General features: G+C 40.9%; 2 protein-coding genes across 15 annotated transcripts in view; both read right to left on the bottom strand.

Moving 5' to 3' along the window:
* The window catches only part of LOC127366927 (transmembrane protein 65-like), a 36927-nt gene extending 32211 nt beyond the window's left edge, over positions 1 to 4716 (bottom strand). Inside the window, exons 1-2 of the mRNA XM_051406380.1 lie at positions 4445 to 4716; positions 3783 to 4116 (exon numbers count right to left, since the gene is read on the bottom strand). Of these exons, the coding sequence (XP_051262340.1) occupies positions 3783 to 4080 (298 nt within the window). The 5' untranslated portion in view covers positions 4081 to 4116; positions 4445 to 4716. The remainder of the gene's footprint in view (positions 1 to 3782; positions 4117 to 4444) is intronic.
* A 1335-nt stretch (positions 4717 to 6051) lies between these two features.
* Positions 6052 to 18366, bottom strand: part of LOC127366917 (protein MTSS 1) — a 51251-nt gene continuing 38936 nt past the window's right edge. For 4 of the 14 annotated variants that reach the window (XM_051406348.1, XM_051406350.1, XM_051406351.1 and 1 more), the window contains 10 exons: positions 16125 to 16279; positions 15835 to 15942; positions 15562 to 15659; positions 13885 to 14149; positions 12348 to 12461; positions 11703 to 11945; positions 11299 to 11508; positions 10283 to 10442; positions 9915 to 10172; positions 6052 to 9703 (listed from right to left, as the gene is read on the bottom strand). In XM_051406348.1, coding sequence (XP_051262308.1) covers positions 9141 to 9703; positions 9915 to 10172; positions 10283 to 10442; positions 11299 to 11508; positions 11703 to 11945; positions 12348 to 12461; positions 13885 to 14149; positions 15562 to 15659; positions 15835 to 15942; positions 16125 to 16279 — 2174 coding nt within the window. In that variant the 3' untranslated portion in view covers positions 6052 to 9140. The remainder of the gene's footprint in view (positions 9704 to 9914; positions 10173 to 10282; positions 10443 to 11298; positions 11509 to 11702; positions 11946 to 12347; positions 12462 to 13884; positions 14150 to 15561; positions 15660 to 15834; positions 15943 to 16124; positions 16280 to 18366) is intronic. The other 10 variants (XM_051406357.1, XM_051406359.1, XM_051406361.1 and 7 more) reach the window with 5 other exon arrangements.

Below are 18366 nucleotides of genomic sequence, written 5' to 3'. Positions count from 1 at the left end.
ATGCACAACAAGACTGCAATCTGTGTTGGTTTGACAGGGTAATATCACATGTAAATTTATGACCAAAATCCAGAATGAAGGTGAATGCATCCAGTAAACATGGCCACAAAACCGGCATAGACATACTGCAACAGACTTCATTAACCCTGAAGACTGCCCAGCGCTGAGATTTGTCAGTGAGCTTCAACCACAGGCAGACATCCAGCTGCCTCTCCTTTCAGCACACCTGCATATATAAACGTCAGGAAAATAAGGGTTTGCTTCAGGTGTCCTGCAGCCTCTGGGTAGAATGATGATGGATGCTGATAAGCCTGTCAAAAAAATCAATCTCTCAGCCAGCAAGTCGGCGAGAGAGTGAGACCAGTCCAGCAAACACTGATTCAGCTCGTCTGCAGCCAGCATATACAGTATGTAAGACAATCCCTGAGGGTTTTTATAGCAAGAAGGTGAGGATGTCAGCGACCTCCAGCCAGGCAGGAACCATAGGTGAGAGCAGAGGAAGGAGGTAGCTGTGGTCTGTATATATAGTCACTTCACTACACTAACTCACATTATTCTCTTGTCTTTGGTTGAGAATTAGTGTTGGTTTTAAATCCTAAAACAATATGACGTCAACTCAGCAATACTACTCCATTTGTCTGGGGTGGACACAAAAACACCACTTAAGGTCTCTGATACATTTCACAGGAGGGGAAGTTCTGAGTCAAAATGTCATAACATCTCTCCATTTTCATGCCACACTCTCTGGTTTTTAATAAGACATTATTATCTGTGATTCTGCAACAATATCTGTATTCATAAGTAAGTAAGTAAGTAAGTAAGTACAACTTGGACATATTTCAGTGGTCCAGTTCTGCCTCAGCTGGGTAATATAAAACCCTCCACCACAAAGCTCACAAGGGATTTAGCGCTGTTTGCTCAATGGTGATATTGCAGAGTATTTGTGGCACATAGGTGTAGGCTCGCAGCCTGTGGTCAGGATGCAATCAGCCACATCCGACAAGAAAATAATGATTTACTATTAGGATTGCTGGGCATGGATGATCTTATTGAAATGCCTCATATTGATGGATAAGACTTCCATTCCCCAGAGTCTGGATATAGAGTGGGAATGAGGAAGAGAGAGGTATTTCAAATAGGGTGATAGTTGTTTTTTTTAAATAAAAACTAGTCAATTTCCTCTGCGCACTCTGGGAAACAGTTTAGTTCCTGGAAGGACTGTGCAGGAATCGAACAGGATCTAATTTTAGAGAACAATACCTATCACTAAAGGTGTTAACACTAAACTGTATGTGATGGTCTAGTCAATAAAAAACATAATAATATAATAATACTACCCTACTGTTTAACTGCTCAATAACTGTAAAGTTAACTATCATCATCACATTGTCTTCACCGCCATTGCTACCTCTCTCTGTAATCAGCACTTTCAGCATTAATTCAACTGCTGAAATTACTACAATAACCACTGAAGATGTTATCAGTCACCACAAGCATCATTGACCTGTTTTAGTGTACATGGAGTGAGCTAACTGACAGCTATGACCCGATCAATAACATAAAGAATCAATACAATCACACATAATGTAGCCGACAGCGACACGCTTCCCTCCCGCAGTTATATTAATGTTTTTGATGCAGGATTGTGAATTTATAATACCAGCAAACAGAAATAATTATGCAACTTTTCTTTGTGTTTTCGCTCCCAAACAAACTCTTTTAGAATGTATCTTTTGGTGGGAAATAAATGTCTCCAAAACATTTAGAGGAGCTGAAATCTTAAACTGTAAACTGAACAAACATGAAACATTTTTTAAAGCCACAATGTCTGAGGCAAGCTTATATTAACAACGATAGTCAGGGCTGTGATTTGCACACATTGTTGCTACCTGTACTGACAGTACAGCCACGGCACTATTCATAGCAACTGATGCATGTATGTTCAACATTCAGCAGTCTATCGCTATATGGTGTAAAGGAGCCTGGTGTACAGCGCACAGAGAGTCCAGCAGTTGACTGTTTGGAGTTTATTCCATTAAAATAAGGCCACAAACTTCAAATTGTTGGTGTGGAGGAACTGAGAGAATTTAGGGATTAGTTGGATTTCAAATCTTCTGAGGCTGAGAGACATCTGAGGCTACCCTGCAGGGTGTCCCACAAGATGGAAATCATGTGTCCATCATGAGACACTAGAGTAAATAAGGCTCCTCTGAAAACCCTACTTACTTCCCCCCCAACCCCACAGGAATAAAGCAACAGTGCAGGCTCAGTACAATGAATCGGATATTTCTATTTGATTACGTTTCCACTGTATACTTATTTTTATTATACTCATTTAAATCCAATATTGCACAACGTGGTGGGGATGAAACAAAATTATGAGCATCTATTTTTAAGAATAGTCTCTTCAATTTATTGCTGGAGAGAAATATAGAGGGTGACAGGAGCTCAGAGCAGCATATTCCCAGAGAGAACCTCATTTACTGTAGAGCATCTTCATCATCACTCATGTCTTCCCTTCATCTATTCTATCTTGGTATTGATTGACCCACTTCCTTCTTTTACTCTCTGACTGTGGGTCATCCACCATAGTCGTCCTACATCTCTTATAATCTCATTCTTATGTTTTATGGAACCCATCTAATGTTTGCGCTCATACAGCAGACTGACAAACCTGCTACTCTAACTGCCTTTTCACCATAACCTGCCGTACTAGGAGGAATCAGAAATAGTTCTGTGTAAACAGCACTGCAGTAAAACCTTTTTTTAAGAGCTGAATACGCTGGAGTCTCTAAATGAATATGTACTGTCCAGCTAATATCAAATAGAGACAGAATGACGGCACAGTGCTGCGTCCTTGGCCTAGTATGTTCAAAGGTTGGCATAAAGGTTTTGTTCAAAAATGGAATACTGACTATTACTGGTTGCCGTACTGGATGTTTTACCTTATTAGACGCACTTACAGACTCACCCTGCAGAAATCACACATCACCAGCCCACCACCGGACTACATGTCTACTAGGTCTTTGGAAGAATCAGGTGAGAACAAAAAGGGTGGGAACCAAACCCTTGTGATGATGACGAATCCAACACATAGTCCTATTCACACTTTTGGAAATGATCTGATACTGTATTCAAACATCTGCGCGTCCGGATACTGTAGTCTACTCTCTGCTGAAATACCGTGTGACAGATGTGGAAGTAAGAGTTACAATAATGGTGACATACTTTATTGATCCCTGCCGATAGATTCTCTCTGCACACGAGCATGTCGGAGGTCAGAGATCAGGGTCAGCTGCAGAACAGCCTTCTGGGATTTAGCGTCTCAGTGGAACTATGGTGTGATGTTTTAACTAACCAGAGTCTTCAAACGGCAACTTCCAACTATTTTTAGACTTCCATTACCTTTCAGGAGATTAAAATCAAAGCCTTGTTGTTACCAACATTATTCCTTTAACCACACAGCAGGGTACTTTGTCCTATTACAGCCTGTTCCCCGATGCTGCAGCCCAGAACTGTAGCTTATGGCAGTGATAATTAGGCGGATAGGTGAATACTGATGAAAAAAACATTATCATCACTTTATTATTTCTTTCAATAAAGATCAAGAATTTTCTGATTAATAATTTATGGTCATTATTAACAGATGATGTGTATATGTTGTATATTAAGACCATTCATTACTTGTATGGCTTAAAAAGGATAGCTGTATTTCCTGCTGTATGCCACTTAAAATAAAACTACATCCAATACTGTAAGCTGTACTGTACCACATCACCTACCTTGAGCTATGGCTATGGACTCGAACTTGTGCAGTTCTCGCAGCAGACAGGTGCGCTCAGTTGGATGCAGGCTATAAATAAACTCCTTGGCTCCCCGGGGCGAGTTGAGGGGCTCCACGGGCTCCTTCAGCGGGTGTGTGCCCAGGTTACACCGCTGCACCAGCATGGAGAGCGGGGGCTCCGAGGCGAACCGAGCTATGGCGGATGTTTGGTGGTTGCTGAGTCCGGCTGTGGCCAACCCAGACCCGGCTCTCAGAGAGAGGGCGGGCCGAAGGACTCTCCGCAGGCAGGGCAACATCTCTGGGATGGGGGGTAGAGCAAAACCGCCGGGAACCTGATGGAGACCAGCGGAGGACAATATAACAGGCCTGGTTACCACTGTGAGCCTGCACTCATCCACAATGATTGATATAATTCTGCTATAATTCTAAAATATCATTTGAAGTGATCGCTGCGACGATCGCACGAAACCATCCTTCACAGCGTCCATCTGGAGGCAGCCTGGGTTACTTAAGGGCAAAACACGGGCCTGACAATAACACTTACACAATATTAAAGAACACATCGATTCAAACCTATTCCACCCGCCTATTGGGAAACATCAAGTAGGAAAAAGATGCGACAGCTCTTAATTAAACTGCAACTTATCTGATCGGACGCACCTCAGTCGATGCTCCGCTGTCCCGTCCAACAACCTCCACAAGAAAACCTTGGAAATACTGAAGCTGCTCCGCTCGCTCGGTTCTTATTTACCGGCTGTTGTTCAGCAGACAGCTGCAGGCAAACCTCAGAACACCTAACTGGATGTAGGATTTGTACAAAATCACATTTTTGCGAGCGTAATCCCGACTGCTGTAACCTCTGGCTGACAGGATGGCGTGAGGCGGATGGGAGGGCACCAGCAGACCCGAAAATATTTTCCAATAGCAGCGCTGCTCTCCGCCGTGCGTAACAGTGACGGCACCAGCTCACGTACGTACATTCAGCACATAGGCACAATGGACAGTCGGTTATATTCACTTTATACCTCTGCCATAACGAAACACAACGCGAATGTGGCCCTGTGTAATGCAAGTTGAAAGTGTGAGAATAAAAAAACTGTAATATTTGATATGATGTGCGCGCTATCGCTCTATAATGAATGACTTGGTTAACCTCCTGTGATCAGATTGTAATATAGATAGATTGGATAATAATCCATCTAGTTAATGTCTAATTGCTATACATAAAATATGAATATTAGCCTATTCTAATGCCGAAGAAGAAAGAGCATATTTGGAATATTATAATATAGTATAAATATTGAACAAGAATATAATTATCATGCAGTATGCTGAATGTCAGACACAAGCTTTCAGTCTGTTGTAGGACTGGTAAGACAGATTGTCTGTTGGGTGTGTGCTCATCCCTCCCTCTGCTATTATACGCGTGGAGTCCACACCCCAAGAAAATATGACACCATGTGGAAGTTATTTGTTTCGAGGGGGAAGCCAATTCTTGGGGGAAAAAGAGGAAAAAGCGTTTATTTCACTAAGCTAATGCTTTGCTCGTGTATTTCCTCATTTATTTTTTACGGCCTCCTGTGCGAGAGTGGCACATTCAGTGTTTTAGTGGTACTTTTATTGATTGGACGAGTGTTTTCGGGCCTCTTAAGGATGGGAGGAGGGATGCATTATCTGTGAATCTGGTTTGTGTTAAAAGAAGCTCGGACAAGAGCGTCCCCTGGTGGCCAAACGCAAGCACATCATCTGTTTACATCCTAATCAAAGGCAATGGAGGCTTTATTCACCAACTGAGGTTAGGATACCATACTGTTCAGCTACATTTGAACCTATATATGTCAATGTGATCTATCTATCTATCTATCTATCTATCTATCTATCTATCTATCTATCTATCTATCTATCTATCTATCTATCTATCTATCTATCTATCTATCTATCTATCTATCTATCTATCTATCTATCTATCTATCCATCCATCCATCCATCCATCCATCCATCCATCCATCCATCCATCCAGATATATAGATATAGATATATATAACTAAAATTTCCCATCCACTATCCCACAATATGGCCACTAAAAAGCATTGTCACAAACAACACACAGGTCACTGCCCAACGGCCAATCTTCAAGAAACGAATCAGTTTTGTCAACTATTTACCTAAATGAATATAGTAGTCATGAATGTGAGATGAAAATGTAAAGATGTTTAGGCCTGTAAGAGGTTGAACACTTGCGCATTCAAGAAGTCAGTGAGCCGAAGCAAAATTTATATTTTTATTATATTGCTGAAGCTGTCATTACACAAAAAATAACATTCTTTTACTTCCTGAAACAAACTGCATCATAGCCTGTTGGACTGTACAGAGACAGACAGAGAGATCAACTCTCCTCGGAGGGAAAATAAGCTGAAAACTAAACTAGAGACCAGGTTTAATCGTACTTTCAAACCCTCACAAACTATAAACTTCTTATTCATAGGATATACTGACATTTGGCAACTCTGATATAATATATAATTATGCTAACAATTTAAACATGGAAATTACAGGTTTATAATACAAGTTTTAGACAGGTGGACGGCCAAAAAACAAACAAAATCTAAAATATTAACATCATTAACAATATAAAGACTGAATTTCCCAAAACATCTAAGCAGTAATATTTTGTTTCAGTATGGTTTGTGGTGCCTCCTCCTGTTCACATGACACGATTATATAAGAAACCTGTTAAACAAACTGGATTTTCATGCTAAGATGTCTTTGGGAAACTCAGGTCAGATTAAGTCAGACATTGTGGGCAGCGGGCCCTATGTTCAAATCTAATAAGATAAGATGGTTGCCAGATAAACTGTTCAACTGTTTTAACTTGAAATCAGATATGAAAAGAACTGAAGTGCAAACATTTTAAATTAAATCACCATCAGGGAACATTTAAAAGTTTGTATTTTGCCATCAGCTCTGCACCATGCAAATAATAATTTGCCCAAAAAAATCGGAACCCATAATACTGAAGCAAGCCTCTTCATTATAAAACTTATTTAACATTTGAACACGTTTCTGACTTCTGTTGGTACCTGGAAGTCAGAGGAACACACTTTGCATGTGTGAGTGAAATAAGGGACATAATGAATAGTAGCAGGATATTAATGAACATTTCACTGATGAAACAACACATCATCAGATATGCACGGATAAAGAATCAACTCTATTACTCTGATATTTTATGTATGTATAAAAATAGAGATAGGTTGAGAAAGAAAAAGATTTAAAGACTGAGAATTGGAAAATAAATAAAAAATGTGTGAGTTTCTGGACTACCTTGCTAAATCACATTTACAGTTTTATACATCTTGTAGTAGAGCTTGTCCTCACAGTGCTTGAACTGAAATTAACATACAGACTATACTCAAGGATACAAATTACTTAGTACTATAAGTCTTACAATGCTGCAGTCTGAGGAGAAGCCCCATATGTCCAAAACATAATATTGTCAAGAAAAAAAACTTAATATTTTAAAATGTATCTAAGGTAGGCTTACTTGTTTAATTATAGAATGGATTTTGATGTAATCTATCAATTTTTAGGTAACAAAATCTGTGCGAACCAGATTTTAGCATTTGATGCTATTAAAAAAAATCTAAACGCCACAATTGGAGATGACAAATGTAAAAACCTAATTAATTAAACGGACATGAGCGTGCATGCTGCATGTGTTTCGAAGAGTTCAACAGAACAGCAACCAGACGGGACAATTAAAACAGTATGACATTATCAACTACAGCGTCTAACTCATAACTTTCAAATCATCAAAAAAATATTTTTCCAGATTAACTTTTACAAAATGTATGACAACATATATATAAATTTGAATTACTGTTGAGTTTTGACTCATCTGTACTTTCATTAGTAATGTTATGAGCAATCAATGTGCGGCAGGTTGCAGTATGGCTACCAAATGCTACAAAAAAGAAGGGGCTAATATATATAGGATAATATATGAACACAAACCACTGAGGAGTTCTACAAAGCTCAGCATGTAGATATTGTAGATTAAATGAGATTCATACTGTAAAAAAAAAAAAATAACCAATTCACATCCAAAGGCAATGGGCTACGATGATCATTGTGTGAGGAAACACCTTGTTTAAAGAAGTGAAACTCTAATGATTATGGAACTGTGGAGGAGCAGAAGGAAATATAGCAAAGATACAGAGAGCGAGGAGCACCAACACACTCCTCAGCAACAGAGACATGCAAAATTATTTGCACATCATGTAAATACTAAAAAAACTAAAACAAAACAGGACGTAACTCGTAGTGTCTCTTAATGTCACAGCATCAACCATGTGACGCTTTAGTTACACCGTAGTCTCCTGCAACTTTGACTTTAACACAAAGTCATGTCATTTGCCTTTTGAGGAGCTCTATATTGGTCATACCCCTGCACATGTCGGCTTTGTGGACATCTCAATGAAATAATTGAACTTTGAGTGGAAGACACCTTTCGACAACACAGCACCTTCCTCTAGCCATCAGATCAGTCCTCCAGGTAAGCAGTCAATGCAGTTCAGGAGAACGGTGCGATCGAAAGGCGACTACAGGAGCCATTGCTTCCTAGAGCACCTGAATATTGCTCTCTTGATGCTGTGTAGCACCTGCATTGCTATCTGCGCTCCTTCTGCCAAGTCTCTTGGCAGTTGGAATGCTTATTCATCCCACAATGCACTCCCCAAACACTGAGTTGTTACATATAATAGGCAGTGTTTTTCTTTACACTGAGAAGAAGCATACACGTTGTCCTTGTCCAACCCTCAGCTTCAGGGAGAATACTGCATACGTGTGTAAAATATGTCTTTACAGTCCTCTTAAAAAACACACTGTGGTGTGATGCAACATCCTGTTCTTCATTACACAGCTGTTGGCTCGGATTTGGAAAAACATTCTAGTGCTTAGGCCAAAACCTTTATTAGCGGACTTATGTGAGAAATAAGGTCTTAACCTTGTACTGGTACAATAGCTCAACTTAAACAAGGATCTACAACAAGTGTGCGTATGATCCACTTTAGGTCCAAACCAATATTTTAACAAACCTGGATAATATATTTTAAATATATTTTTCTCTTTGAATCATTATAAATGGCTTCTGCAGGAATTCTCACAGGTGGAAATTTACAGCAAGGCTACATGTAGAACAGGTGTAACTGATTTCTCGTACTAGCATAAGAAGCCTTTTGATTCAGTACATCATGTTTCTATGTGCAACATTTTTTCTAAAGCCTTTCACTTCATTTACAAACACAATGAAGGAGGAGCCTCACTTCTACGAGCTCACGGTTCTTGTGTCACGTCATCATGCGATGCGTGGTGCAGAGCGGTCGTTGGTGAGGGTTCTCTTGAGCTTGACCCCCTTACGGATGGCCACCAGCATGTTGCCTTCTACCCCTTCTCCTGCCTCCTCTCCTCCTCCTTCCAGCCCTATCTCACTCTGAAGATGCTGCTGGTTGGGCAGGGGTACAGTCGGAGGATTCGTTGTAGCCTGACCACTCCAAGAAACCATAGGCAGCGTGCCGGCATCCCCACCTCCTGCAAATGTTGGAGAATCTGGGCTTCCTCCTCCTCCTCCTCCTCCTCCTCCTACTCCTACTCCTCCCCCCATCTCCTCTGCACTCCTGCTCCCATTAACTGCTCCTGACATATCGGGCACTGTAGGGATTTTCACTGGGATGACAGGTGTACGAATAGGGATGGGGCCTGTTCCCCCAACTGAGCCTGAACGGCGGGCAGAAGGTTTTGAAGATGGTGTGCGGCGGATTGTGGCAACCCCAGGGGTCACAATAACTGGGCCATGGCCTGTAGAATATGAGCCAGAGGCATTATGGGAGCTGGATCCAGAATAAAAGCCCTGACCTGAGCCTGCAATGAGATAACACAAATGTATTATTTTCTAAGCCATTAACAAAATTAAGTTTACTACTAATAAAGTGCACTTCAGTATATTGTAAAGCAGTCTTTGTTATTGACACAAACCAACATGATACATAACAAACACACAACATCAAGAAGGTAAGATTTGAAAGATTTAAGTGAACATATCCAATTGTGACACCATCAGTGCAGTCTGTACCTGTAGGGGTAGGAGGATAAGCTCCAGTGTGGATAGGTGTGGAGGGATACGGCCCTGCAGGGTAGGCCCCCTGTCCGGGGTAGGGAGCCTGTGTGCTGGGCAGGCCGGCAGTGGAGGCTGGCCGTTTGCTCTGGAACATGAGTCGGTAGGACTGACTGATGTCACTGTTTCTGGGGATGGTAGAGGACTTGTCAAAGTCCAGTTGCTGCTGCTCAGGCTCCTGATCTCCAGCCATTGAGAAATAGTCGTAGTCTGATACTAGAAAGTGAATATAGAGGGGTTAACAATGTAGTGACACAATGAGACATTGTATATTAGGATACTAGAGGATGAGAGAGAAAGAGGTTGGTTTAGAAAGAGTGTGTTACCTTGTGACGGTATTGTGTCTTCAGAGCAGCAGGGTGTGTTGGTCTGTGTGCTGTAGCCACTGGAACACTGGATGGAGTCTCTACTGGACCTCTGTGTGTCCAGCTCCAGACCTCTGGATAAGGCCAGAGCCAGTTCCTCGTGGGCCTCAATATCAGCAGCCTGGAGCAATCACCCAATGACAAAAACATTTGGCATCAGGGTCTGAAAGTCTCACTGTCTGAATACAGCCAGGTACTATTCATTAAAGTCATTACAATCATTAGGTTCAACTCATTAAAGTCATCAAATGGGAACATTAGTGGTAGGAGGCTCATTCATGTGGTCTAAATGCCATGACTGCAAAAACATCAGCCTGCTGGAGGTTGAATGTGAGGACGCCTGAAACTTAAGCAACACAGATGGCATTAAATGTAGACTGAGCTATGTTAATGTGCCTCGTCCAGTATGTGTAGAATTAAGAGGTTATTAAATCACTGAAAAATGCAGATATTTTTGTGGCAATTTGTATCCAGCTGCAGCAAAGAACAAATGCTTTCCACTACAAAGTTAAAAGTGGAGAAGCATAAAAGTGGCTGAAATTATATGGATGCATGTAAAAACATAAACCAGCATAAGTATAAATCAGATGAATAAACAATTACCTTCTACTACAGGTCTGGGGACCCTATAGTAGTGCAAGGCTAACGGCCAACTTCTCAAGTTGCTATTATTAACAGTGACTTATTAAAGTTACTGAAGTCTAAACAGAGAATAGAAAGGTAATAATACAGATAAAGTTAGAAGATAAATAAAGAAACATATTATATATATATATATATATATGTGTGCTAAAAAAATTGCTTACTGACTAAAAAAACTAAAAATGAATGCCTGGCTAAAAGCCACATCGGCTAAATGAAGCCACGCTGTTAATTACACTAAAGCAATTAAGCAATAAAGTAATTAACCAGATTCTGTGCTTGCTTATTGTATAAGCTTCTGTAGAAAACACAAACAGCCTGAGACTAAAACTGACCTTGAGAGCTGCAGCCACAGTCCTGTTCTTCTCCTCCACTGATGCTGATGTCTGTAGCGCAGCCGGAGTTGGCACTGAGGTTGAGATGGGTTGGATTCTGTCGTTACTCACACTACCATTACTGTCTACTACAGCTGGGGTGTCCTTGTCTTTCTTCCTCCTCAGTGTGTTAACCATGGGCTGGTCATATGGGCCTGGCTTAGCCCAGTCCTGTCAAGAAAGATACATCAGTGTCTCTGATTGGCTTTTGATAAAAATCTTTCCTTCTTATTTTCAGCTCTCAGTTTTAAACTCTGCAGATTTAAGGTGAACTTTTATATTTATACAGTCAGTAAAACAAATAACAAGACAAGCAGGATGGGATGGAAATAAGTTGATTGTCAAGGCCGAGGTGATCAACAAACCTTCCAGCTGGGGACTCGTGATGAAGGCACCATGGGGCCCAGTGTACAGTAGTGAGGGTAGTCTGGTAGCAAGGCTGAGGCGGGACGTGACCATGAACGGGTGGGACTGGAGGAGGAGGTGGAGGATGAGGAGGAAGCAGGGAAGAAGGGGAAGGCAGTGCCTGACCCTGAGCCCAAACTCCCCCCATTGCTGTGCAGGTATGGGGAATTTGCTGGACTGTAGTGGTCAAAACCATTGGACAACTGGATGTGTGTGTGTCGAAGGGATGAAAAAAAACGAAACAGAAAAAACAGAACAGACACACCAGAGGATAAATTATTGAAATGATAAACAGTGGAAAATGAAAACAAAGCAGACCACATCGCTGAGGAGAATGATTCAAAAGAACACAAAAACAAAATCTATATTGATCACATCAAAACAGAACCAATCAAATGGTCACGCATGCTGAACTGAATAAAACTGGAGAAAAGGATGCACATGCCGGGAAGTTTGAAGGCTCTTGAACATTTCTGGGATAAACTAAAGTCGATGCACTGTACAGCCAAATTGGAAGTTTAGTATGAGGAGGCCGTGGTGCATGTAATGCTGGCAAGACAGACATTTATGACAGGTAAGGTTCATGGAGGATGAGTGTGTTTCACCTTGTCAGTAGCGTGCTGAGGTGCAGTAGTAGCAGCTAGAGAAGAGGGGGGGCTGCAGTCACTGTGAAGCTGCCCAGCCTCTGACACCTCAGAGGACCTGGAACTGGGACATGGCTGGGACAGCGAAGGCAGCAGCAAACAGGTAGTGGGATGAGACCAGAAGGAGAAAGGTGGGGAGGGTGGAGGGAGAGGGAAATTGAGACGGACAGACATGTACAAAGGGGAAGAATTGCAAAGACAGACATGTCAGCAGGTAGACAGGGAGAAGCAGAGAGAAGCAGTTTGTTAGAAAGCAGCGGGAACTTTTCCACAGCCCTCAGCAGTTAGTGAGGAGTACAGCCAAGTTACAATAAAGGTGCACTGGGAGTCATACCAGCATTAATTGCATGGTCATCAGCAGTGTTGGAGCATTGTTAACAAGAAGCACAGGAAAAGTTCTTCTTCTTTAGGACGTTGAAAGTATCCTCACAAACTGTGCCACATGATATTTAAAAAGGGGTCACTTAGCAAATAAAGCCCTGGTTATTTTATTAACATTAATAATGTGATTATCCATGCTATAGCGAAATAATCTATGTGCATGCTGCTGTCCAGAAGGAGATTAGAGATTGGGGTCAGCTACAGAACATCACCCTGCATAGAAGTGGGTATTGAAAATGGATAAAAATTACAGACATCCACATTAAAAGTAAGCTGTAGCCTGTCTTTGGTTTAAGGAGTAAACCCCTGTAAGCCCTGCTTAGCCATGATGAGACTGTTCTTTTTCAAATACCAACTGTGGTAACTACACCGAAGAATGAGGCAATGAGTGTACTGTAAATGGGTCAGACATTCACTTGCCAAACCACCTTCACTGCATCATAAAAACTTGGAGTCTAACTATACCAATGTGTTCTGGACAGGGGACCTGTGGTTGCTGGCGTGCCAACTAGTGCAGCCGCTCTAATGGTTGATCTCAAAACCACAAACCCCATACAGACAATCCCCTGGACTATCACATCGATAATTATCTGAAACCCTGTGTCAGATGGTTAGATAAAACCGACCGAGAGGGACCTGCTGATAGAGACATGGTCTTAGTGCCTGTAAAACATATTGTTGACACTATAACATGTCATTTTACTGTGAAATGAAAATACAACATGCAATATGCTCAAGCCTCTGCAAGTTTAACCACACCACAGTCTGTCACAGCGGTCGACTCTTTAATAGCAGGATGGGGCTGACCTGTTCTGCCCTGGGCTAGAATGGAGGCAGACTAATTTCCTGTGCATTTATGCTATAATAATAGCAGAGAAATGACTTCACCATGATCACATACACTTACTCTTGCCAGCTAACTGCCTCTCTTAGTGGCTAGGGAGATGTGTGAGAAAATAGTTGTGTGGATTGCTGATTTGAGGTTTTCTCTCTGTCTCTGACTACAATAACTTGTAAATCATAGAGCACATGTGGCTTTATAGTCTTGTCTCAACCATGTGTACATACTTAGAGCCAAAACTACGGTTAAGTGTGGGTGGCTGAGGGTTTTTCTTACCTTTGTTTCAGCTGTCATAGGCGAGGACGATTTGGACGATGTGTATTGGTCGTGTGATGAAGAAATAAAGCCTGAGTCGTGGGAGGAGATGCTAGAGAGCCGAGCTGGGGCCTGCTGGGGTAGCGTGGAGCTGCGGTACCGATGGCGGGGGTGATGGTGGTGAAAGAGGTGGTTTGAGGAAGAGGAGGAAGAAGAGGAGGAAGGAGAATGAGAGTGAGAGCCACTGGATCCCCTGGAGTCACTACTGTTAACGCTGTTCAGACTACTGTGAAAAGGGAAGGGGTAAGGGATGAGGGGAGGACCAGAGGAAGGAGAAGTTTGACAGTGACAGGCGGGGTAAAGAGAATCAAGTGCATCCAAAGACATGGATAGCAGGAAGATTGGATAAGAAAGAGATAAAAGGAATAATAGGGAGGGAATAAAGGCAGAGGATTGGGGGAATGTGGAGGAGACAGGGTGGGAAACAATTAACACAGCACACCAAGATGCAGCAGGCAGTGACTGAGGCCAATCAAGTCAAAACAACAAAACAAACCAACATAAGAGGCGTGATATCATAATGACAATAATTACAGGCAAGAAATCAGGAGATTTCATGCCTTTGAGACAGCTTTTTAAGAATATTCAAACAGAACACACATGAAAAGCATAAACACTAGGTCTAATTACTGTGTAAATTGAGACTTGAAAGCAACAATTAAACATTTGAAGCTGATATTAAAATGGTATATTGTAAATTATGTACTATGAAAAATGCATGTATCAAATCATGTACAAACTTAACAATAAAATGCACAAGAGCAAAAAATCTGTGAAAATTATGATTGCAAGGGATACAAATCATAGAAGTGGCTATGGCGATTTGTGAATTTTTTGAAAACATAATAAGCAAAAGCTGTGAAAATGTTGTATCTGCAAAACCCATATAAAAGCCCCCAAAAAAAGCAACCCAGGCATAAATTGTATTTCTTTAAACCAGGACATTTTAGAAAAAATCATTGGGAGACACACAAAAAGCAGGGAGGACAGAAGGTAGAAGACATGGTCTGAACAGCTAAAGAACAAAAAGGCTCACTTTTTTTTAAATCATTCTTTAAAAGTCTTATTATTTTCCACTAACCATGCTATATTAAAAACATATCTATGTGCCTTTCCTGACAAAGTAGGTCCACTTTCACTGTATTTCTCAGTGAGGTGAATAATTAATGACTATCAGTAACAAAAAGGAAATGAAGCAAAAATATGAAGAAACTAGGATACAGAATTTGCAGACCACTCCAGCTCATATTGACCACTGGGTGGCAGACATACATTGGGCAACAAAAACGTTTTTATCTATGTCCTTGTTCTCCACCGCATTACACTGATGCAAGCTGTTTTCGAAGAATATCTATAACTGATACAGGACAGATTTGTAGATTTCAGTAGCTCCCGTGTGTAAACATGTCTGGTATAATAAAATCTCTAACTTAACCAAATATAGACATTGTATGCAGTTTCATCTCCTCATTCCTCAGTTTGGTCAGTGGAAATGGTTGACCAAACTAGAGTAATTTCATTTTCCATTCATTCATCATTTTGAGGCACACTGGATCACAAAAACGTTTTATGGCTACAGCAGGTAAATGTGTTGCTTATTTGAGGCTATGAGTCTTGTGATTTGCTGTAGGAGCCTACCTGCACATGCTAGACTTCCTGGACATTGTGGTGCTGGGGGAGGAGGGCGGCGTTTGATATGACCAACCGTAGTCTGAGCCCTTCAGGTCCAAGATTACCTGAGAGGGAGGAAAATATTATTTTATATTTATTTTTATATTTCATATTTATTTGTCATATTTGTGTAGATGAAACACACATATTGTGACAGTGAGATAAAGAACAGTTGCTTTAGTGTTAGTTCATTGTTCACAAACGTCTCATCTTATCTCATCTTTAGATAGTTGTCCTCACCTGTTCACTAGCAGGGGGAAGCTTGTGTGGGTCAGAGGTCAGGGCTTTGAGGTCATCAGATATAGCTTGGAGATGGGTGACCTCTCCCAGCATAGAAATCTCCTCATCCTAACAGAATAAATGGCAGAGAGAAATTAGACATTTTTGAGTGGTGAAGTAGAATGAAAATACATCTTTTCAGTGGGACTAAAACGAAAAGTAAAAGACACTGTGGAGTGAGGTGAGTTTCTGTTGTTCTTCCTGTGCTTTTTTGAAGACTCATTTCTCTCTTTCTCCCCTGCTGTACTCACCACTACAGGCCGCAGCATGGCTACAAAACAGCAGAATCTCTGTCTGTCCTCTATAAGAGCCTTCCTCAGGGCCTGCTTCTCTGTCTCTTCCAGCAGAATGTATTTATCACTGACATCCTGCATGGCGCTGTCCAACTGGGGTTGAATATCGCGACCTTGAAAACAAAATGGACACACAAACACAAACGAAAAAAATATATACATCATTACAGGTATAATAAAATTGTCAACTCACAAGGAAACACATGACTGGTCTATTTACTACTTTAAAATGGTCAAAAAACAAGGTACTGAGATTAGATACCACAAAGCATTCCTTCACACATACACTAAAAAGAATAGAGTAATGCTACAGTAACATGCATTAATAATCACAATTATAATCATGTAGCAATGAAAGAACATTTTGTGGCAATTGGTGTTGATTTTCATCACTTCTCTCTGGTGTTGGCTTGGACGGTTACTACTGCATCATCTTTTCATTGTGGTCATTGCTATCTTCAATGCTAGCATTTGAATGTCCCAACTACGTTTTGGCTATCACTGCAGCATGAAGGGCCACTTTTGTCATGGAAGTGTTTCCTGTCTCTTGTTCAGAGTTAGTGAGAAGGTTATCTACTTTAGACCAATCTGTTGCTTGTCTTGGAAAACTTGGCAAATCTATTATGCCGAGATAGCCAAAAGTGAGCGCTTTGACTATCACTCCATTGCTCTTTGTAAAACACTTAAACACTGTGTGTGTGCTTCCACAAATGACAAGCAGGCAAGATATCTCCAAGACCATCTCATCCTTGTGCTTTCTATATGTGTGTTTGAATCTGCATATGTAAATCCAGAAATGTCTTAGAGAGCAATAACAATCCCAAGGTTATCCAGTTTTTCTGCTCTGTGTATGGTTGCATGCACTTTTCTGTGTGTGATTTAAAGACTGGACACCCTGAAGTCAAATCAAGCCCTCTTGACTTCTCTATGGAGGCAGGAAGGCTGGCGACTGCCCAAGATGACATACAGTGGGCCTCAAAGGCATCTAACCACTCAAACTACACGTACACACAAACATACACACGCACATACAAGCTTGACTTTGATACATCAAGGTTAAACCCACAGTGAACAACTCTGTGGTCTGTCTGTCTGCTCTTGTGTCTGGGCAAAGATAACAAACTGGCGTCTTTTGTTGACATTTGATGTGAGGCCCTATATCATGCAAATCAGTAGAAAAGAAACACAGATAGAGTTACACAGGCAAATCACTCTTACCTCAAATATAAAACATAAGGATGTCTATACATTGAATATGATACAGCATTTGGGAAGCTCTGTTTCAGTTGACTAGACCACAATTAAAATGACACTTAACAATGGCTTCAGGCCCACACCCAAATATTAAGCTGGTAAAAGCACCAAATGGAAACTCTTACTCTCATTATGCGCCCTGGCATCACAATAGCTGACATTAATGAGAACTGACTAAATGTTTTCATCACTGAAGTGCGGTGTGAATGTTGACACTGGGTGAAGTTGTCGAATATATCTCTTAACTATGTATTTTAGGTGGATGAAATTCTTTTAAGACGATGTTTGTGCCCAAAGTGAGACGAATGTGCAATTACACAGTTTTTTTTTTTCCAGTCTAGCTGCTCAAACATTCTAACCAAAATAATAGTCTTCAGACTTTTTGGTTAATATATTAATGGCATAGTAAATCTGAAAAGGTCAAAACTTTACAGTATTACTGCAGCTTTTCAAGTATAACAACACCACACTGAAATAATATGAGTCCCGGGTAGATACTCCTTAATAGACAAACTGAGTTTCTATATATAGGGAATCCATTTACAAAGCTTGGATTGGTGTCTGTAGCACTGAGAGGAATGTGAGTTATGTGTGCATTTATGGCAGTTCCTTCTCTATTACACTATGGAGACCATGATGGAGTAGATGAACTGTAGACTGGAAAGTCCAAATTGCAGTAGACAAGTATAAAATTACATTGTACAAGGTTTTGTGGAGAACTGGTCGTATGGCTGAGACTGAAAGGGTTAGACAGGCCTCACTCATTAGTCTGGTTTCCACTGCAGAACCAAACTCAGTATTATTCATTTCTCTTCGGGAACAATTTGTCTTTTTCCGTTTTGTTGCCAAGAAAATTATTTGCAAGCTGGACTGACAATCCAAATAATGTTTTGATCACTAGTTCTACAGCTGGTCAATCATTATTGAAATGAATGCAAAACATCAT

Source organism: Dicentrarchus labrax, unplaced genomic scaffold (genome assembly GCF_905237075.1).
Source record: "Dicentrarchus labrax unplaced genomic scaffold, dlabrax2021, whole genome shotgun sequence".
NCBI lineage: Eukaryota > Metazoa > Chordata > Actinopteri > Moronidae > Dicentrarchus > Dicentrarchus labrax.
The sequence above is the reverse complement of the archived record's forward strand: the minus strand, read 5'-3'. Positions and strand labels throughout refer to the sequence as shown.